The 23,286-nt window shown below is 31.1% G+C and overlaps 3 protein-coding genes and 1 long non-coding RNA gene across 8 annotated transcripts in view; 1 reads left to right on the plus strand and 3 right to left on the minus strand.

Moving 5' to 3' along the window:
• Positions 1–138: 138 nt before the first annotated feature.
• RhoGAP68F (Rho GTPase activating protein at 68F) lies at positions 139–14,438 on the minus strand. The gene is made up of 9 exons (XM_074117863.1): positions 14,137–14,438; positions 12,496–12,600; positions 9,212–9,503; positions 8,882–9,100; positions 8,698–8,796; positions 6,870–7,087; positions 5,935–6,135; positions 2,607–2,713; positions 139–1,989 (listed from the first exon to the last, which is right to left on the minus strand). The coding sequence occupies exons 1-9, from the start codon at positions 14,183–14,185 to the stop codon at positions 1,819–1,821; spliced, it is 1,461 nt and encodes a 486-aa protein (XP_073973964.1). The 5' UTR covers positions 14,186–14,438; the 3' UTR covers positions 139–1,818.
• A 223-nt stretch (positions 14,439–14,661) lies between these two features.
• On the plus strand, positions 14,662–17,924 carry LOC141448967 (uncharacterized). Its single transcript, XR_012455280.1, has 2 exons — positions 14,662–15,175; positions 15,256–17,924. It is a non-coding gene; the product is annotated as an uncharacterized lncRNA (long non-coding RNA).
• On the minus strand, positions 17,650–23,152 carry ArfGAP1 (ADP-ribosylation factor GTPase-activating protein 1). Of its 2 annotated transcripts, XM_074117875.1 has the most exons (11): positions 23,022–23,152; positions 22,832–22,931; positions 22,498–22,665; positions 22,164–22,277; positions 20,861–20,943; positions 20,402–20,560; positions 20,163–20,289; positions 19,222–19,344; positions 19,063–19,122; positions 18,777–18,922; positions 17,650–18,198 (listed from the first exon to the last, which is right to left on the minus strand). In XM_074117875.1, exons 2-11 carry the CDS (start codon positions 22,889–22,891, stop codon positions 18,051–18,053), a joined length of 1,188 nt encoding a protein of 395 aa, XP_073973976.1. In that variant the 5' UTR covers positions 22,892–22,931; positions 23,022–23,152; the 3' UTR covers positions 17,650–18,050. The 2 variants fall into 2 exon arrangements, with proteins under 2 accessions (XP_073973976.1, XP_073973977.1); XM_074117876.1 differs by lacking the exons at positions 19,063–19,122; positions 23,022–23,152 and having other exon boundaries at positions 22,832–22,973.
• Positions 22,870–23,286, minus strand: part of Glut1 (Glucose transporter 1) — a 139,917-nt gene continuing 139,500 nt past the window's right edge. For all 4 annotated transcript variants that reach the window (XR_012455274.1, XR_012455272.1, XR_012455270.1 and 1 more), the window contains one exon: positions 22,870–23,152. The gene's annotated coding sequence lies outside the window, so the exon portion shown is untranslated. The remainder of the gene's footprint in view (positions 23,153–23,286) is intronic.

Genomic DNA, 23,286 nt, shown 5'->3' on the forward strand with positions numbered 1-23,286 from the left:
GGGATTTTCAGAACTTCTAAAACATTTTTAACCAAACTTATTTATAGCTATTTTGGCTCAAGTCATAATAAGCTCCATCATTTAGTGTTCAACTTTATAGCCTTCTCTATTTAGTACGCTAAAGAAATAAAATCAACATTTTAGTTTCAAATAATACATTTTTATTTCGGTATTTGTACACTTTTAACAAAGTATGCTATGAAACTAACTGAAAATAAATGCGTTTGTTAGAAACAAGTCTACAAAGTATACATGTTCAAATTTATATCAATCTTTTACTATTATTAAACAGTTTCTTTTGAAATTCTCACTTATTCAAATTTTAACGCAAATTAAGATTTTACAAATGTCATAAAATTTATAAAGATGACCAGATAAGTAGGATGTTTTAAAATTTTTAAATTAAAAATTATTTAAAAAAAGGTTATTATTATTGTTGTTTTTTCTTGATAAATATAAAATCTATTTTGCGAATAACTACATAAAATCTTACCAACAACTATAGCCTACATAGTTCACAGTCTTTCTTAAACACGGTCAAATGAAGATGATGCGCCTCAAATATGGAATTCTTTTAGTTTTTATTATGCCACCAATACGGTCATAATATCATAAAATGGTTTTCCCCTCTGTAGCCGTAGAACCAAATTCTTTCTAAATTTTTGATAGTATTTATTTATTTACTAGTATTCTCCTGGATTTTTTTTTTCAAATTCATATTCTAGTTTGTTATCAATATTAACTTCTTTTAGTTATTACTTTATTTTTAATACTATGACTATTATTATTTACAATTATTATCTTTCTCTTATACCATAACTTAAAAAACAATCACAATCATTAAGGGAATGATGGAATCTGTAAAGCAAGTTATTTTAATAAAATGACCAGAAATTAGGAGTGATAAGAGTCATTAATAATTTTTTACAATTTCTTTATTGGAAAAAAAAGGAGAAAAAGTTGTTAACGAAATCTATTATAAAGAACAAAAAATTGAAAAAAAGACAATAAAAAAAGTCTTTGGTTTTGTTAGTACTTTTAATTAATGAGTATCTCTTGAAATAAAGCTTTTAAATAAATATCAATGTAGAAAAATATTATAAATATCACATTCAGATATAGGTGTTTGTATAGTCATAATTTTTGTTGTTATGTTAGTTATGTTTTTGGCTTAAATTTTTATTTCAAGAATTTAAATGTGTTAACATTTCATAATTGATTTAGAAATCACTTATTCTCTAAATAAATACAAAAACATTCTAAATAATACATAGATTTGATTAGATAAGTCAGAAAATTGAGAGACATGAATTAGCTTACGTCTCTGAATTGTGCTATTTAAAAAATAATAATTTCTACTCTTTAATTACATTTATTCTTGCCAGTACAAAATAGTTTTTTTTTTTGAGTATTTTACAATAAACTATAACGACGTAAAAATACCTTTTAATAATATTTAACTCTGTTAAAATTAGAAAATAATAATAAATACTATACATTTGTCAAACAAATGCGTGTGACTTTCTTTGTACAACCCACATATAATATCTATATATATATTTATAATAAAACATTAGAAAACGAATTTGTACATATATATATATATTTATTCTCTCTATAAAAGAAAATAATGAAAAAGAACGAGATACCCTGAGAACATATACAACTCAAGTATATCTATGACTATCAGTTTATTACGGTTTGATTTGGTTAAGCACATCTATGTAATCTGTAAAGAAGTATTTGCTGCATTTGAGCAAACAAATTGGGCCCAAACATGAGTTTATTTATTTTTTTTATTTGTTAGCGATAAACAAGCTATATAATAAATATTTGATCTTGATTGACCAGAACAAAGTCTGTAAACATATTTATTGGTGATATAGCAGAAAGTGATAATTGCCCATTTGGAGATCTTATCAGATTGGGACCAAACACTACAGCCAAATTTGAAGAAGTCATTTTATTCAAGTCACACCTATCCATGACCTGTAAAACAAAATATAGTTTAAAATATCAATTTCTTAGAAAAAAAAAGGAAATTTGGAAGACACTCTTTTTGAAAGAGGTAACTTTTCCCCTAGAAGTCTCCTAATAGCCCACCGTGTGGTGATGACAAGTTTACTGTAACGCAAAAAATCTTCCGAAGCTGGCAGTACTTCGAAACATTCTCCAGACGCCAATGATCTCAAAAAAATAAATAAAAACCTTCTAACCAATCAGAAACTATTAATGGATATTTCTATTTCTTAGACCCTCTTTTTAAACTATAAATTGTTGAGAATACTGCAAATGAGGTCTTCTTAGGTTTCAAAAACAGAGGTACGGGTGAGTATATCTTCTCATAAACATTAACAACAATAAATAGCTGTAAATAATTTTGATTATACCTTCTGAAAAATATTAAATGTGTTTCATTTTGTTTTCGCTATGTTTTTGTTTCTTAGTTAAAGTTTGCGATGTCATGTATTATCTAGATTTACATTGTTTTTATGAAGTACATAACTGTTACAAAACTGATATTATGTTACATGTAATGGTTCGAAATATGTAGAAAAAGACAAATTGGATGATAATATATTGAATATGAAAAAAGTTTATTTTACCTTTGACAGAAACTGCACAATATATTTCAAGACTTTATAATTATCTTCAGGCAATTTTTCCAAGATTAATATTTTAACATGTCTTGGCCTTTCATCTTTGGAAATATCTAGAATAAAAGTATTAAAGTAAGTTTTGTGCTAAAGATAAAAAGCATGGCATTGTTTCTATCTTACTTCCCTGACTTGTTTGTTCATGGAAGATTATATTCACTCTGAATTTTTTATCTTTTGATTTGGTGTGAAATCGAACAACATTAAAAACTCATCATCAATAATAATAATACTTTACAGGCTATATGACAACTTCTTTTGTTCAAAATATAGTCTCTAACCTTCTGTATAACTCAAGCGACTTTATCCTAATTCAATTCTTATTGGTAAATTCTTGCAAGCAATACTTTAGGTTCTAGTTAACTAAGATAAGTGGTGTCAAGTTCTACATAAGAGATTGGATTCATTATTATCTAGGTAACTAAATGAACTGGTTACAATACACACCATTTGCAACTCTAATTTTTCAATGACAAGCAGGGCCAGGGACATGTTTTTAAAAAATATTATTTAATCACTTTAAAAGCAACATATTCAATTAATTTTTTAAACGTATAATCTCGAAAGATAATAATATCAATGCGAACTCTAATGTAACTTTCTTGTACCGTAATTCACATAATAAAACTTTCCTGAAACACCCTAGCCTAGGTAATTTATTAATCTTAAACTTCTGGACGATCGAACTACTCCAAATTAGGAATTTTCCTTAAATATTGAATTCCTATTAATGAGAATGTGCAATAAAACCCAAAATCACAGCTTATGTGATAGCTTATTCCAATCTCTCTCTCAGAACTATATTAAGACAGATTTTCTAGAAAAAAAAAAATCTAATAAAACTTATAGATCTATGTTTTGGTCGGGCATACGAAAGTGAATGAAAATCGTTGGAACCATTTTCGAAAACAATCCTTTAAATAAATTACAGTTTTTTAATGCTCAGACGCCAGAAAAGACGTTTATGGAAAACTGTAGATAAAAAAAAATGGAGATACATATACACACGGAACATCAGGTAAAAATCTTTTAAAATGATTAAAGGATTCACCTAATTAAAAGTATTAAGTAGATAAAACTTATTAAAACTGTCCGGTAGGACAGTTGTATAAGGGTTAATCATCAAAAACTGCACGAAAAAGCGTAACGTTGAAAAACACACAACTTTGACAATTTTTTTCTCTTTTTCTATAAAAGATAAAATTCCCGATTTTTTTTTATAATATAGGGCAAATCCTCCTTTATAACTGTAATTTTTTCCTAATTACATAGATTTGATAGATTTCTAGAAAAAAGTTGCCGAAAATGAGCGAAAACGGCATTTTCAAAAATTGGTCTTGTTCTTGTTCTTGTTGTTACCTTTTTTGTAAACAACGTAGCGCCTAAACGCGCGAACCGATTTTCATGAGTGAGGTGTCATTCGATTCGGACTTTTATGTAGATGTGCCTTTTGGGGGACTCGATGCTATTCAACGAATGGGAGAGGAGTTAGCCCCCTTTATGTAAGGCCCCCTCCAAAATTATTATTACTAATTACTCTGTAAATCTTGGCCCGATTTTGATAAAATTTGGTAGGATGATAGGGTTATGGCTCCCCTACGTAACATTAAAGCGACGATCTGCTCTTACATTTATTAAGGGGAAGTATAACAATCGTTTCAAATTATCGACATGTGAACCGATTTTCATGAATGAAGTGTCATTCGAATCGAAATTTTGTACAGATTTGCACTTTAAAAGTCTCGACGCTATGCCTCATAAGGAGGGGAGTTTGCCCCACCCAAGTAAGGCCCTTTCTAAAACTATTATTACCAATATTTCTATAACGCTTAGTCCGATTTTGATAAAATTTAGCAAGAAGAAGTGGTTAAAGCTCCTCTACGTGGCTGTGAAGTGCCATCATGCTCTTACACCTACTAAGAGGAAGTTCTGCAATCGTTTAAATTATCAATGGGTGAACCGATTTACATCAATGAATTGTCATTCGATTCAAAATCTTTGCCTCTTTGCCTAGAAGTACTGCAATCGCAGTTTATTTTTCTTACTTCTCTTAAAAGGAAGTACTGAAAACGCAGTTTAATTTTGCTATTTACGTACAAATTCCTTCCTATGTTATTCAAAACGCTTTTTCAAAAAAAATTGTTATTGAGCATGGTTTGGGGGACCGCAACTATAATCATTCTTTAAAAAGATCTCTCCAGTGGTAGTTACGGTTCCTACTTAACACCTTATCAGGTTATAATGATAGAATTGCTTATTCCAAATTTAAAAAAATCTGTAAAGCAGATATGTAACTTTGCAAAATAGACAAAAAGGAAAATCTATCCAAAAGGTACAAAAATCTCCTTAACAAAAACTTACAGTTTAAAATGTTAAGTATAAGGGTTGATTAAACGCCAAAAGGTACACAAATCAGCAAGACCCAACTTCATTAATTCATTAATGTTTACGTAATTTTACTGCATTAATTTTCATTAATATTTTTTTGAATTTATTAGATGTTTCACAGACCCTTATGCTGGCCATTTTAATCTACAAAATATTTGTTCAAGTATTGGATTCCCACGTGGAGGTTCCGGGTTCGAATCCAGCTGCAGACCCTTAGATTTTCTCTTTCTAACAGCTTCTTACAGCTCACTGTCCGGGTGATGGACAGAATTGTCTGTAACGAGAGAACACTGTCCGGAGGCCGGCAGTGCACTGAAAAAACCTTAGATGTTGACGCGACTTAAATAATAAAAAAAAAGAAAAAGAAAATGAATGAACTGGCCAGCATAAGGGTCTGTGAAACATCTAATAAATTCAAAAAAATATTAATGAAAATTAATGCAGTAAAATTACGTAAACATTAATGAATTAATGAAGTTGGGTACTTGCTGATTTGTGTACCTTTTGGCGTTTAATCAACCCTTATACTTAACATTTTAAACTGTAAGTTTTTGTTAAGGAGATAGATCTATGTTTTGGTCGGGCATACGAAAGTGAATTAAAATCGTTGGAACCATTTTCGAAAACAATCCTTTAAATAAATTACAGTTTTTTAATGCTCAGACGCCAGAAAAGACGTTTATGGAAAACTGTAGATAAAAAAAAATGGAGATACATATACACACGGAACATCAGGTAAAAATCTTTTAAAATGATTAAAGGATTCACCTAATTAAAAGTATTAAGTAGAGAATAGAAAGCAAATTTGTTTTCTGTCTAAAATTTTAACAGAATCGATTAATCACTTTTACATATAAATTTAATTTAGGAAACATTTGTATATTCATACTTGGAAATAGAGTGATTTCATCGTACAGATCAAAAGTCATTAAGGGTTCTTCAAGTTCTCTAAGAAAGGTTTTCAAAAGGACTGCTGCAATATGTACATCACCATTGAAGTCTACTTCTTGGCCGTTATTGATTTTTGCCTGCATATCTTTAACTACTGTAACATTAGCCGATCTTCTAAAAAGACCTTCAGTCTCTAAAGCTGAAAGCGAAAAAATATTAAAATTAGAAAATTGAATTATAAAATGTAAAATGATCAGTAAGTATATGAATTTCGAGAGTGAAAAGTGTTGAAACGAGACAAATTGTAGTAAAGATGATTATGATTGCAAAAAAGACGTCACCCGTTAGGAAAAGAAACTTCTCTCGAAAGAGTGTCTTTAAGGAGAATAAGTGACCTCATTACCAGTGCAATATTATAAAGAATTAAAGTGAAAGTAAAATTCCAAACTGGAAGAAACTTGGTTGGTTGTTTTTAGCAATTTCTCACATAAAATTATTTCAAGGAAATTTGATTACAAAATAAAAGGAATAGAAAGTCACAAGAGCATATCACACCATATATCTAATTTTTAAATTTCATATGCAAACTACTCATGTAAGGTATATTCTATGGTGTACATTACTGTGTTCAAACTACGTTGCGATTTAAAAATTCTTTAACAGTGCAATCGGTTTCAGAATATATTCAGCGGAAATGGGAGCCTCAATATACCTCGTGCAGATTTTAGAACAGTCTGAATAAATCGTGAACTTTTTCTCACAAGAGTAGGAATAAAAATTGAAATTGTAGCTAAATTTATGATATTTCTGGACAAAATTTTAACTTGGTCAGTTTTTTTATTACAAAAAATGTAAAAACCTATCATTACTTTTTAATTGTTTTTTTATTCTTATTTATTTTATTTTTTAATAAAAAGAATTGATATAGCGTACCATCTGGTGTTGTAAGAAAATCGACACATTGCCGTACAATAGGTGGTATCACTTGTCCATTATTGTTATCCTTGATAAACTGCAACGAAACACCAAACTGCTGAGTAGCTAATGGTTGCGGTATTTCAAATTCTCCAGCCAAACTTGGAGAAGCTTGAACACTAACTGCAGCGGTACAGGCTCCTTTTTTTAATTTTGACAATAACCTTTCGTCATGTCTGAAACAGTTGTTACTTATAAATCCACATTTAATAAATAAAACCCATCTAAATTAAAACAGAATACTCGCAGCACATTGCTCCGCTATTTGCACAGCACCATGGAACAAATACTACAATGGAAGAAATGAATTAATAATAATAATAATAATAATAATAATAAAAGTGCATTTATTAAGAAATAGAATACATTATACAGAATAGATAAACATAAATCAGTAGCGCTTATCAGCATGGATAGAATCCGTCTGCCGAGTTGCTAATATATGTATGATTACAAACGAAATTTATTTATTTATTTAATAATTTATTTTTTTACTTTTGAAACGAATGAAGAAATGAATTATTTTTTGTAACTTTTTGCAATAAAATTCACAACTTTATCTTAATACACAATCGAATCAATTTCCGCAAAGCTAAACTTAAATGTGAGCACCATATAATTATAGTTGTGGCGCTATTATGGGAAGATTATGTCCATTGTCCTCTTCCTCTCTTGAACATGTGATCACGCTATGTTATTCCAAAGAATCTATCCCTGAAGCGGATTCTGAAAAGGGGCAAAATATCCATTTTCGTCTGCTACCAACTGGAATTGAGTGTGTGTCACATAAGCTGAATAGAGAGGGGTTCAAGGCGCATTTCTTTATAAAAATTATTTTTCTATTTTGCAATTCTGGTCTCTTCTCACGAATATTTTCATCCACTTCTTCTTTGATACATTGTGTAATGTTCACCAGTTTTTACTCTTTGCAAAGACATTATCAAAAAAAAAAATCCCTTGCAGCATTCCAAAAAATTCGGACCTTGGCCATCCCTGCAAATAAAAAAGTCGGCCTTTTTTTTCTGGAGAGAAGCCATCAGCTTCCATCCACTACTTTGATTGTTATTTCGTTTCTGGTTTTTTAGTTCGTATGGCGCCTCATTCATAGTAACAAATCAGCGCATAAAATAAGTGAAATTTTCTGTCCACGACACCTAATTGGTAGTTAGACGTAAAGCCCGCCTGAAAAAACAGGCATTACTTTACTTTAAATCAGTTGATTTTTTTTAAAAGATCCAAACTTTGCTGAGAAATTCATTTCGTATTCGTTTAGTTCAGTAATTAAAACATGTGGTACTCCACTTGCACAAAGCTTTATATGAAGGGCAGCGCCCGATTTGAACAATTCTAAAATTGTACGATATTCACATTCAATACTTTCAACGAAATAACATCTTTAAAAAAATGTTCAAGAAAATTTTGTCAGATTAAGTTAACCAATAACGTACATAACTTTGCATCTTGCAACAACATAACAGAACAAAAATTCATTGGCAGCAATGTCATCTCTGTGCAAGGCCAAGAACTTTGAAACTGCTTAAATGTAGTCATAAATCTCCAAAACCTCAGTATTTCTGGAACCTATTTTAGTGTCATGAGAATAACTGACAGCACATCACTTCACCATGTATCGAGGGTGATATCAAGAATTACAATGTTTCTTTGGTACAAATGTTATTAAAATTATTTTAAAATAATAATTTTAAATAATTTTATTGATGCCTGCTTACTTTTCATCGTAAATTGCCTTCTTAATATAAAAACACTTGACTTAAAAAATACTTACTCTAAGACTGGCTGTGGTATTCTTATTTGATCCAAGTTTAAATGTTCTCTAAGTTCATGTAAATAATTCACGTACATCATCTTTCTTCCAAACTTTACACTGTAATTCAATTTATTTTAATTTCAGTTACTTTGAATAAAATAAATGAATTGATAATAAAATTAATTATTTAATCATAAAATACCTAATAGCAGCCTTAAATATTTGCCAAACTATTCTAATAAAATTGGTGGGATGCACTAAATATAATGCTTTTAAATTTTTCTTATATTTTCGATCAAATTGTTTGTAAGCGTGCCACAGCCAAGAAAGAGAGGGTTTATTTTTACTGTTCAACCCATAATGGAAATATACCAAACTGTAATCTTGCTCTACAAATCGACTAAGTGTAAACATCAGGTACCTAGAAAGTAAGTTTATTTAACTTAATAAAAAATATTCTTGCTGATATTATTCACCTTTAATAACTTATTATTTCTACTGAAAACTGCAATTATATTATGATATAAAATACCTAAGCAGCCGGGAATGATCAAGTTCCTTATTTGAAGGTAACATACACGCTGACACGACAATAATTCTTCTGCCAGCCGTATCATCTCCATACACTTCTACTATACCGAATTTTGAAACATCGCTAAAATCATCATCACTATATTCATCCAATGTGCACGTCAAGCTGTCATAACCTCCACCTGTTGGCGCATTCTCTAATTCGACTTCAAAATTTTCTTCAATAGTACCATCTGATACTGGTGACTCCAAATAATCATACGTGGAGCACATATCTATTTTTTCTTCATTAACTGAAAAGAGCCGAGTTTGAAATACTTATTAACTATTATTATTAAGAACTACTATTATTATGAACTTAGAATTTATTATTGGTTTAGGAAAAATTACCATTGAAATGCTCAAAGCAAAGAAATAACCTGCTTTCAAATAACAGGATAATGTTAATTGCCAAAAGGCTAGAAATTAATTAATGCAAAAGTAATGCAATTAGAACAAAGCAAATGAAGTAATTTCAATTTCAGAAAGAAGCAAATTTTTAAGATTGTGTTTTCTTGAAATAAGCATATAAGTCAAGTTGTAAAGTAGTATGAAAATTTTCTTGAATATTTCATCAACGTAGAAAGAAATTAAGATTTAGTAAAAGTAGCAATAACTACTACTAGGAAAGGGATTAGCTATGCGGTTAGCGTACTGGACTCCCACACGGAGGTCCCGGGTTCGAATCCAGCTGCTGACCCCCTTAAGATTTTATCTTCCTAGGAGCTTCTTACAGCTCACTGTCCGGTGATGGAAAGTATTGTCTGTAACGAGAGAACACTGTCCGGAGGCCAGATGGCGCGAAAGTTGCCCGCACGCCAGCAGAAGGCAGGGAGTGCCCACACAATTCAAAATCTAAAAGAGTTCTAAAAACATATTATTTACATGTTTGAAACTAATTTTTAATGATCTAATGATAACATATGCACTTATATGTTATATATAAATATATATATATATATATACTTAGTGGTATTATACATACACTAAAAATGTACGTATGTTAAAAATGAGAGGGTGACACTACTTCGCGGTTTTTCACTTATCGCGGCCGGTTCTGGCCCCTATTAACCGCGATAACTGAGGGATGACTGTACTTTATTTTCTTGAAGATAAAAAAATTCTTCGTCAGATTCAGGGACTACTGGCTGGAGATAAAAAATGTTTGAAGAGGTTCATGAACAAAAAGTAATCCTACCAAATTTAACAACTTTAATATATGCTGCCATATATAAAAGTCAATAATCCTTTGAAGCTAAATCACTTTTAAGAGTTAATTTTTTAATGGAATAACAGAATAATAATTTCCGTTTAATTATTCAATTTCCCTTTAGGAAAAATATAAGTCACTTCTTGACCCCTTTGCGGGTATGCAGCCTAATAACATTTACACAACACAAATAAGTATCTGCAGGAATAGTAGACATTGGTAAACTCTGACTCAAACCCCACATATTCACTAACTCTCTTTCAAGACTTTTTCTGATCACACATTTAATAAGGGAGGTAAAAGAGACTGTGAATGAGTTTTAAAGCAATCTCATTTAATCTAATAGCCCAACTTTATTTGTCAGTAATAATAACTAATCCATCAAATATTTGGTAAATTTATCAAAATTTGCCTATCAGACAGATTACTGATTGCTTTTTTTTTTTTTTTTTTTTTACTAAAGTTTCAGATAATTTGGATATATAAAAAAAAAATTCTTATTTCCTAACCTACGTTGGGGCAGTTATCTCTATCAAAACGTTTTGCAAGGACTGAAGAGGTAAACAAAAGCTGTCACAAGGTGAAAAGAATATGTAAAGAAAAATGTAATGACGTGATAAGTTTCAAAGTTTTCCCTCAGTGCTCTTGCTGAAATATTGACAAGAACAGCTACAGTTAACGAAATTTTCAGAAATAGAAAAATCTTTCACTAAACACAAATTCACACAAGTGCTTTTCCTCATCCGTCACCTCACTTTTATAGAATGGTCAAGCCTTATCTATGCATCTATTTTTCATCATCCTTTCGTTAAGAGATAATAATTCTATGCCATAAAAGGTATCCCTTTTCTTTTTCGTTCTCTTCACTTAGGGCGAGGACAGGGTACCAACCTTAGCTAGCGTATTTTCTTCTTAACGCTTCTTAGATGAAGCCAATTAATGCACAACAAAAGTGCACAATTATAGTCATGCAATGGATCAAACAAGTATAAGTAACATACAAATGACAAATGAAATGTTACAAAATACCACCCCTAATAATAATAAACTAAATCTTAAATAGTTACATTTTTGAAAAAAATTATAGTTAAATCTAATTTCTACTTCCTCATTGTGCCCCCCGGTAACTAATCATCGGGGTTGGCGAACAAAAACGGTTTAAGACTTGTATTATAGCCGGGATTGAGGTTACTCTCATACCTCTCCGTCAACAGAGAAGAGAGAAATCCTCAGAATATCGGCTCAGGGATTGAAAAATCCCTCGGATTAAGTAACCTTTGCTAGTTGGGGATTTGACCTACCTAAAAAGTTTTAGGTGGTATAGAAGGGTAGCTTCTCTAGTGGAGAAGTGATAAGGCTTAAGAAGTAGTCATCCCAATCTTTCAGCTTCCCTCCCTTACTTCTCACCCTTCCTACGCAGCATATGTCCCTCTTTGGGGAATTTGGTACCAAGAAGAGAGTATTCCAATCAGCAGATTCTGTGATCACTGTATTCCCTAAATATATTAGATCGTTACCACGGTTAAAAGGGATGATACCCCTCAGAACATTTTTTTGTTCTGGACAATTATGGAATATCTTGACAAGAAGCGTTGGCGGAGAGCCCCAAGGTTCCTGAAGCAGAGAGCCTGGGTAGGTACTAGGTGTGAGAAGGGTGTATCCTTCCTAGAAACCTCGGGCAGTTTTTCCTGAATATTTAGAATGGGGAAAGGATGAAGAGGTGAGATAGCACCAGAGAGCTGTTATCCCTAATATCAGCTCTCACTTCTCCACCTCGAAATCCCATACAATACCTGGGTGAGTTGTTTTTGTCACCGAGGTTCTAAACGGGCCTCACCTGGAAGGTAAAATACATCTAATTATTGTAAAAGTAATAGTGCCCCACAACTAATCAGCCACCTGTAATTAATATGTATTTTGATTTAAGGAAAAAGCATTATTAAAGATATCAAAGAATAAGGAATTAAGAATTTTAACATAATTATTCGAAAAGAGTCTCGCCTTCTAAAACATAATATGTACGTAAATACACTAACCTGTTGTAGCATTTTGCAACTCCGTGTCGTCAAACTCCAAATTTGGCTCATGATCATGAGGATCAGAAAGACTGGGATACAGATCCTCTACATCATTTTGTAAGCCTATAGGAAACCAAAAACACAATTACTATTTAAGAGTTTATAAGCAACTAGGTGGGACTAGCGAACCCAAGGAAAACTCCTGCTCAACATCGTATACACATAAACAATAAGATTATTACATTCTATGAACAAAAGCTGACATCTAGACAGCTAACCCAGAAGGGCAATAATAATTACTGATATTATTGCGTAAGGCGCATCTAGAATAAAATAATGGACAATTGAATTCGAGAAATAAACTGTTAAACTAAAGAGTAGGCAACGTAATGCCTATTTTTTTTTTCAGACGGGCTTAACGTCCAACTACCAAGTTAATGTCGTAGACGGAGACGATTAGCATACATGCTATAAACTTTTCATAATAACCAAGGAATAAAATCCAGGACCTAGACCAGGAATCGAACCCAGTACCACAAAACATCTTAACTTAGGAATCGCCCCTAAAGCTCGGCTATCGTGGCGCCTTATCTTTCAACTAACATACTTTGCCGAGATGTTTTTATCTAAATAGCATAAATGTAGTAATTTTTTAAAAGAACATTAATCTTCAGTGATACGAGTGTTTTCCAGCGATAGTTCACATTGAAAAACAACATGCCAATGAATAGAATCCTGATAACATATACGATTGTTTCAATTTCAAAAAATGTTTGATTGTAACCTTAAATTTTCAACACAGAATTACAACTGATACCGAAATAGGCAGTTGGGGACTTTCAAACCAATACGAAGCATATTGCAGAACATCTAAGGAAAACAAAATAATTCCTAGTATACATATACAATTCAAACATATTAGAAAACATTGAATAAGTAAGTGTTTTAGCTTTGTAAGTGGAAATCGAACTAAGTAAGTGTTTTAGCTTTGTAAGTGGAAATCGCACTCCAACTCTATTAATCAAACTCTCATGGCGGAAGACCAAAACTGATGAGAAATAGATAAACATGAGTGCATTACGGTAAAATCTACAATATTAATAAAGGCCTGCCCTGCCTCACACAATTCTACAAGACCTCGTTCAGTGCCTTCCATCGATTTGATTACTGGATGCAACTATTTGGATAACAAAAGTTATATCGTGAATTTTTCTTCAGTTACTCGAGTTAACATTTGGGAAAACCAAATCAATTTATTGTTTTTTAACTACATGAAATTTTGAGTGTGGTTCCGTAATTTTTCTTTAAAATAATATTAAACGGTCACAAAAATATTAAAATGAAAGTTCCCAAGTAATTTTTATAAATTTATCTAAAATGTCGACTTTTTTGTTTTAAAAAAAAGTAAAAATTTCCATTTTTATTTAAACATCTTAAAATAGATTTATATGATGTTTGCGTTATAATAAACATGAGATAAGATAAATTGTAAAAAATAAAATCAATTAAACATTTAAATTCCATCAGAACAAAACTTATGATTTTTTACTGGGAAAACTGCAATAAATATAATACAGTAGGCTGTTAAGAATAATATAAAAATAAATAATTTTAAAAACAATGGATAACATGCGCATTATATAAATAAAATCAACTTACACAGTACATTCTTCGTAGCTGCGGTATTAGCGAAATTACTATCCGCCATCCTATTTTATATTCATCTCATTAGCAGGTACTTAACGGAGATAATGGAATTATTATTATGTTTTATGTAAAGAAATAAGTTTACATTGTTCACGGAACTCCGATTCACAATTGTCAGACAGCTGTAATGTAAAGCAGGGCGAAGCAGGTTCCAGGCCACGAGCGGGGTGGAGGAATAAGAATTACGTACACTATGATCAACTTATCAAAGCAAGAGTGACACTACAATAGAAATCTGGGATTCGTCAGTGTTGTTCTTTAAGAAAAAATAATAATGACAGATTAATAATTAATTATATAATTATATCATTTCTTTTTAAGGCCAAAATAATCTTTAACTCCGACTTTATGCAAAAGTAAGTTATTAAAACTATAAAAAAGGTTTATACTTATTGAGAAATTTTAGTTACTTCTGAATATTCACTAGTCGTCAAGCTTTTTGTAACTCTCAGGTAAGCGAATAATACAATACAGCACCAATACCCAACAAAAAAAAAATCTGGTGTAAACTCTGCCTCTATTTATGAATAAGTTTATAGACTATCTGAATTGTAGTTTTTACTATAGTGACATCGCCAAAAAATTATTATTATGAAGGGGGGGTTCTATGAGTGGTAACAGCCGAGGAAGACCTCAGAAACATAATTAGAAAATAGCTGCGAGATATATTCGGTTTAAATCCCGGATTTAGAGATCTACGCTTTATCATAGCGTAGAAGAAGATGAAGGAAACTTCAGTCCTGGAATTTCTTTTAATCCAACTGTGAGACCACAATGCTACCATTATACCTTCTTTCAGTGGATATATAAATCTCTTTTCAGAACTAATAGGCAGGGTATTCTCTTTGAACATTAAAAGAAAAATATTTCTAGACTCGACTATACTCCGACAAAAGAGCAAAATACGAAGTGGTCAGAATTATGGTTAAGTTAGATGCTAAGAGGATATAATCCAACATATCATAGAAAGGCATGTTACTATTGCAACTAGGTACTTTTAGAGTTATTTTTTGAATAGTTCTTAAATATCTTCATTAATTCTTTGTGAAAGAAGTGGATTGTTTTCTTTAGGTTATCGCGGCAACCTCTAATATAATCGTTAGGTCTACTGAGGCTGTTGACGGGTGTGTTTTCGGGATAGGCGTACGCAAACTTTCCCACTCACATCGTCTATTTTTACATTCACTAATACTCCACGATCAAGCAACGTCATTGAGGGAAATGTCAGGAGACCAAAGCAATGGGTAAAGTCCAATAAAATAATAAATCATGACAGAAAATTCATTTATTGATGTAGTTCAAATTTTTTTTCTCAGATTGCTTCTTACTTGGAGGGCTTCCCTTGTGAAGATCTTCTTACAACTGTCTTCCAATTAATTGCGTACAAATCTGTTAACTATATTTTTGGCTTTAAAATATCCAGAACATATGTAGCTCTTAACATCTCGTACATTATTCCAATTATAACTACTAAAAACCATTACGTCATTAGTATTAATTACAAATAGAAAGATTAATCACAATCTTAACAACATATATATGTATATAGTAGTAATCACCAGTTTTTTCAGTCGGGCCTTAACGTCGAACTACCCGTTAGGTGTGGTGAAGCTCAAACTTAACATTTTGAAATTTTTTCTAACAAAAATTAGTCACACCGGGATTCGAGCTGGGGATCTCCCACTTAAAATGCCACGCTCTTGACCACTAGACCAACACCCGCCCCTACTAATATAAATATATATATAAATTTACAGCTTAAATCAGAAGTACGAAATGCAAGCAGCGCTGATTTTTAAAACTTCCCTTGATAGCTCAGTGCAATACCAATCAATTCCTGTTATAATTAAAAAATAAATAACCATACGTTATAATTAGTCTAAAACCAATTTTAGTACTATTCTCTTCAACTCTGCCCATATTCTAAGAATTCTCCTGTCCAAGAAAAATTTACGTATGGATTTTATTTAAACAGAAAAAATACAGTAATAAGCAATGTGCATCGATTCTTTCTTTCACAGAACATGGCACTAGGTCGAAATATTCTTTTAAAATATTTCAATGCAGTAAAGGTAGAAGTACAAAGATATGTCAATTCTTAATTTACTACTGTTACTTTTATGTTTAAGTAGACAACTTGTGTTAAAATATATTGCCTTAACTCATTAATATACATATATCTAGTATTTCTCTAACCTCTTACCTGCATGACATCTATAAATTTTGCCTTCCGCTTGCTAGCCCAAGATTTTTAAAGATGAAGAAACACCTTTATATTTGTAGAACAAGTATGACCTCTGCACAGAGAACCCATGATTATATATTTTTGTAGAAAATAGAATTACCTGATGGAGGTAAATTAAACAGGGCGATGTATGGTTATTTATTTTTTAGAAAAAAGCTCGAATTATGAAATAACTGTTAAAGCAAGCAGAAATGATATAATTTACGTCTAAAAAAAAAAGATATAATTATAAGTGAGTCATTATTAAAGGAAACATTTTATTCACTCATTGGGGTAACATTAATATATTTCTCTCGTAACTCTACGCCCTCATGTGCTTGCATTAGACATGTGTAGTTTTTTTTTTTTTTTTGGCGCATCAACATCTGAGGTTATTAGCGCCCGGAGCATTTTCCAGTGCACTGCCGGCCTCCGGACAGTGTTCTCTCGTTACAGACAACACTGTCCATCACCGGACAGTGAGCTGTAAGAAGCTCCTAGGAAGAGAAAATCTAAGGGTCAGCTGCTGGATTCGAACCCGGGACCTCCGCGCATGTGTAGTTAGGAGGATGAATTGTAATATTTATTGTTTCTATAATTAATACTTATTTATTTCTATACTTATTTAATATTTATTAATTAGTTTTTATAATTAATTACTATTAAGGTATTGGTTGCCTAAACATAAAAACATCTCTGTTGCCATAAAATAGGCCATTTTGGATTATTAGATGAGATAAATTATTTAAAAATAATCTAATTAATATTATGGTAGTATACACTAAAGCTGTTACGGAAATCTTAAATAATTTATCAATAAAAACTGACCGTACTTTTTAGCGACTTTGGCCTTAGTAAATTAGCTCCGCCTGTTGTTCGGTTTTTCAGATCTTAATACAATATAAATTTAAAGGTTCTCTGTTCACAGATCTTTTTTAGTTTACTACATACTGCCGTATGTAGATATTTCTTTTCTTTATCTTTTTGTTTTAATATTTATATATTGTATAAATGATGTTTAACATTTTTTAAACTCGTGATCTAGAGTGTCCTAAAAAGTTTCTCGTTTAAGCAAATAATTACAAAAATTGTGACTTAATTTTTTTATTTAATATCCCGATAAACGATTCAATTATTAGAATATAAATCATCGCTGTTTACTTAAAATTTAAGTAAATTCAATATCCAATAGAAACAAGAATTTTGGCATATAATGAAGGAAAAAAACATTTTCGAAAGTATATTTTTTAATAAAAGATTTATATTTTTTATATATCGTTATGTGTGTGGACAGCATTTAACCGATACTAGTCTAGAATTTAAAACACTGAATCTGTTGGCCAAGCAAGAAAAATAATTGTCAAATGAAAGTCTACAAGTTCTGTATTTGTACTGATAATTGGAACTTATGTAAGAATACCACCTTGTACGTTAAAAGTGGAATGTATAAATCCAAATAAATTAAGTGTATCTATAAATATATCACATTCATTTTTTTTTTTAAATAAAAGAGTTTAACTATTCAAATAATATTTATAGTTGTATATACAAATTAAGCTAGTAAATGCTCTGGCCAAGGTATGTGATATATTGCATTATTGTAATACAAGAAAATAGTGGCGTGGATAAGAAGAAAGAATTCTTAAGTTTTATTTAATGACTGCCAAGCTTCGTCTTCCCACTTATTGTCCCAATCGTTATTGGAAGTTTTGAGATTATTTATCGGAGGTGTTTTATCTTTCCATGAATCCCATTCAGTCTTCAACGGGCCATTTAAATTCTTTCCAGTCCTAGAACATTAAATAGTTTGGTATGTATTAATAAATACAAAAAAAAATACATTGTATCTTAAAATTATTTGTATTTGTCAACCAACTTTATATTCCAGGAAAAAAAAGTAGAACAATTAATCATGTTTCGGTTATTAAAATTTCTATTAAATCTTCATTTTAACAACTGGAGTACAACATCAAACGTCTAACAATAAACATGTGTTAGCAAATATTTTTCACGTAATGTTTTTTAAATTCTTAAATCACTGAATAAAGTTGTATTACTAAAGTTCAACAAAATTTTCTACAGCTTAAATGTGGAATTGAATGTTTTGATGATGAGGTTCGCTGATTATGAAATAATACTTTTGATTGAATATTTGTCTCAAGCTAAGAGAGTTTTTGTTTGTGATCGAAAAGAAGATATTAGTAAGAACGCTTGTAAAAATATGAATTACTTTACTCTTCCTAAAACCTTATATAATGTCCTACCGGATAGACTTAATAAATCTAGTAACTTACTTTCACTATTAATAAACAGTACACTAGTTAATACTAATGCATTATTTTATCTAGAAATATACTTTTTTACGTACGAGGGTGATATTGCGCCGCTGTTTGTTTCATAAAGCAGAGAAGATTTTTCAGTGTTACCGGTGGGAGAAGTAACTGGCGACTGAGCAGCGTAAGGAGTGTTACTTCCGGCAATATCCTGCCAACCTCTCCTACCAAGATCTCCTATCTAGAATAAAAAAGAATCATCTAAATATCTTCATTCCTCAGCTTTCTCGGAAAAAGAAAAAGAATCAATAAAACAAAAATATCAACAAAAAAAAGTTATGGTTACTATCACTGGCACACTGTAGAGTGGTGAACATTTACCTTTGAGGCTAGGTCTGAAACCTGATTAGTTACATCATCTAACAATGTACCTTCTTTAACCTAACAATAAAGAATAAAAATAAAATAACAGATAAACAAAAATAAGGAAAAATTAAACAAAAAAGAAAATAAACATCACCATAAACAACATAAAAATACCTTATCTGTTACTGTGGTCCCAATTTCAGCTACTTTCTGAGAAGCAAAACTTCCAATTTTGACAGCACTTTCAGTAGTTTTATTTGCAACTTTTATGGCTGATTTTGAAAACAAAGACCAACCCTGTAACCAAAAATGAGTTGCTTTCGAATACTTTTCTCTTTATTAAACATAAAAAAATGTTAAGGAATAATGTGGACTATTGTGGCTTTGGATAATCTGCTTATTAGTTGGCTAAAGCAGAAAAAAAAATAAAACCCTTTCCTTCCACAAAGCATAGGTTGAAATTGTTGAAAAAAATTCAGGCAGAAGCCTATCGTGGGATCTTGAGTTAACTAAAAATTCATATCCTATTACCTCGAACAAAAATAGGTGCCATTTTTTAAATTAAGACTGAGTAAGATTATCGCAAGCATTTTTGATTAAGGCAGACCTTAAGGAAACTTGACCACCCTATGAACTGGTTTCTTGTCATTTCTTGCCATACTCACCAAAGAAAAGCCTTCCAATACTCTTGGGTAAATAGGAAATTACGAAGGCAATATCATTCAAGGCTAACGTTCGCTTATCCACATCAGAAAGGCAAGCAAGTACTGGGTATAACAGTTATGTGGGTAGGCGATTAGAGGGTCTAATGCTATAAGTAATTGTGGATCTACATTGCCATGTATTGAGTATTATGCTACAGAGCGGGTATCTGGACTACATGCCGGATGTTATATATGTTGAGAAAATGCCTCTGTCTTTTGTAGATACATCTAGGTGAAAAGCGAACGCCTTTACAAGACGATGACTTTAAAATGAGACGGGCTAATATATAAATATCTATCTAGAAATGCTAATTTACTTACATATCAAAAATTTTCCTTCAAATCATTGAAATTTAAAAACAAAGTAAGTATTTAAGTATTAAACTTTAAATGTATCGTTATAATAATTACCGACTGCCCAATCGTGGATAATGACGAAACTGCATTGTCAAAAAATTCCTGCGATGAACTTTTAGGAGGAGGATCCATTGTGTAACCAAACCCAGAATACTTACCACCTTGATTTGGAGGTAAATCACTAAAACAGTACAATAAAAGACATAAAATACGTAAGCACTCGAAATTCTCAAATTAAACATTTGCTAAAGAGACTGTTATGTTTTTCAATACCATTTCAACCAAAACTATACCTAGGACGTGCAGCATTTTCTTGTTGTTTACGATTAAAGAAAGCATCTTTTTCATCTTTAAATTCTGGAGAGTTGAAGTTTTGATAAGGCCCATTGTTGTACCCTTGCGAATCATATCCTTGGTAGGAATATTGATTACTATTATCATAATTCTCTTCGCTAAAATTATCACAAATTCATTTCAGAAATAGATATGTGTTTGGGGAGATAATTCTTATCCCCCCCCAATATGTTTGCTCCCAAATTTACGTCTCGTTTACGAAACAAAAATATTTATAAACAAAAGAGTTGTAAATTACTTTAAAATAAATTTTGGATATTCAATATAGTGCATTTTTTTTGTTTCTTTAGTACATAATGTACATTAAGATAATCTAAATTAACTATTTTGGAGCGTATCCAGTTCAATGCATATTATTATCCTAATATTAAGAATCCATTAATACAAAAAAAACTCACATTTTGTTTTGTGATGAATAATTATAGTTATCAATATTGGCAGTTGAAATATTCCATTCCTTTCCTTGTGCTAATGAAGATATCTAATAAAACAAAACTTTTTAAAAGAGTAAAATAAATTGATCCCTGTATTAGATCACGTAATAATCCCCTAGTGTTAACATTTTTTAAAAACAAAGTTATGAAGTTGCAAAGTTATAAAAGTTAACATTCATTCACATAGTGAAAATTTTTATGTACATTTTACATAATTTAGTTCACATTAATTTAAGACATAAAATTTTTAATCTGTAGCCTGATAACAGAAAAGGTTGATTAGGCATAAGAATTCAACTTTTAAATGTATATACAAATGAAAAGTGATAGCTAAATAAGGTTAAGGATATATCATTAAGTTATAGATATTAGATACTTACAAAACCCAAAATCATGGAATAAACCAACATATGTTGATAAAAAGAAAAGGTAAGATATGTACATATAGGTCTCGTAATAATATCATTAGTATAATATATTAATTTACGAGTTTTAGTTTTCTTCTTTTCCTCTTTCTTAAAGTTTATATAATTCAAAAACATAAGACAAGTAAAAGTAAAGTAAATTTAAAAAAAAGAAAAAGAAGGCAGCACCAGAAATGGATTGCAATGCTCGGTAAGAAGCCAAGCAGTCAGTGCCCCAGTGTAATCAAAACAGTTGGCGAGAGGGTCTGAGCTTTAATCTTAGTGGCCAAACAGCGTGTGAAATTGGGTTTTGGGACAAAGAAGGAGAGTTGAAAGAGGAGAAAGGTGAAGCCTTTTTTAAGAAAAGAAAACTACACCGGCGGGTTAGTGCAGGAAAGAGGCAAATGTCTTAAAGCTCTGTAGGTGAAATCCTCGCCGTACCGCTTAGGTAGCAGAAGGAAGAAAAAGAAAGCAGGATCCATCAAAGATATTTGGTTTGGTAGAATTTTATGTGAATTAGATGGAGGTTTAATGTAAATATTAAGAAGTAAAAAAGATAGAAGTTCTTCCCAATAGTAGCACTCACATAGTTACTAATTTATTTTGAGGGAAACTTGTGAGAATACAACTTGTGGTAGCTGATTTGGCTGTAGCAGACTAAACATAGCGGTTGCATACACAAGGTGATCATGGCAATCAGGAATATTATTAACGTTGTTTAGAAATCCTTGCAGGCAGAACCAGCAAACCAGCCGCTAATTACCAGCCATTTCAACAATGGGAACATTCCTTATCAGTAATGAAAATAGCTGTCACTTAAGAATTATCACAGGATAATTCAAAATATGAGAAGATGGATTTACCTTGTCTCTATAAAGAGCAGCAGCTCTGCAATTATATTTTCTTTGAATTGGTAACGTATCGTCCCAATCATCTTGTGAATCAAAAAACTCTCTAGCTTTTTTATTTCCTCCAACCTATAATTTTAATAAATAAAAATCTAAAAGAGCTTGTCACTATTTATTGAAATTAATTGTAATTATAACTAAAATCAATATTAACAATCAAACAACATTAAACGATTATATTTGTGAGTAGAAATTCTAGTTTTATAGAAGTTTATAAACTGCAAAATTAAAAACTTCAAGTCCTTTCTCAACGAATTAAAGATTTATAGTAAAATAATAATAATATTACCTTCATTTTTTCTAGTTCCAAATCTTTCCATTTATCCATTGTAATAGAACGGACGAAAGATAAATGCACACCAAGGCCCCTATGTTTTCCAGAGCACTCAAGGCAAATCCAGATCCCATAAGTAACAGATGCCCACTGTGGGTTATGGGTGCCACATTCAAAGCATTTCTACAACAAACTCTTTCTAATTAACGTAATGAGGATTAAAGTCTACAAAAATAGATCACATCGAAGAAACTGGGATTCTTCCCAATCATACAGTTATCGTTTAAAAGGCTGAGACACAGAAATATCAAAGAATATAAACTACTTTCTAAAAGTACATTTTGCTTACCATATTATCATTTCTGATCATCAAGTCCTGTAACACCCTTCTTGTTCGTGGGCTAGCCATTCTGTTAACTATTTAATATTTGCTCTTATTTAAGCGAAAACTAACCCAAAAAACACCATTTTAAATCTATGAAGGAGTTTCGTCAAACATAAAAATGAAAATTAAAAGAACTTTTGATGAACTATCTAACCTGGTTAACAGAACAGCTGGAAGAGAAGGAGGATCGGAGTCAATTATACACTGACGTCATCTTTTCCATAAGTTGAACTTTGGCTTCGTGGACGTGTGTTGATGTTGTAGTGCAGCAACAGTTACGGTGTACTTTTAGGTTATGGAAAAAAAAATTGCATCGTTGTTTTAGTATTATGACAAGAATAAAAACAGAGGCTGATAAAGAGTATTTTTTTACGTTTTTTAAAAAAATTTTTAATTCAAGATTTAAGTGCTGAATCAAA

Source organism: Rhodnius prolixus, unplaced genomic scaffold (genome assembly GCF_049639745.1).
Source record: "Rhodnius prolixus isolate KJV_2025 unplaced genomic scaffold, Rpr scaffold_2, whole genome shotgun sequence".
Taxonomy (NCBI): domain Eukaryota; kingdom Metazoa; phylum Arthropoda; class Insecta; order Hemiptera; family Reduviidae; genus Rhodnius; species Rhodnius prolixus.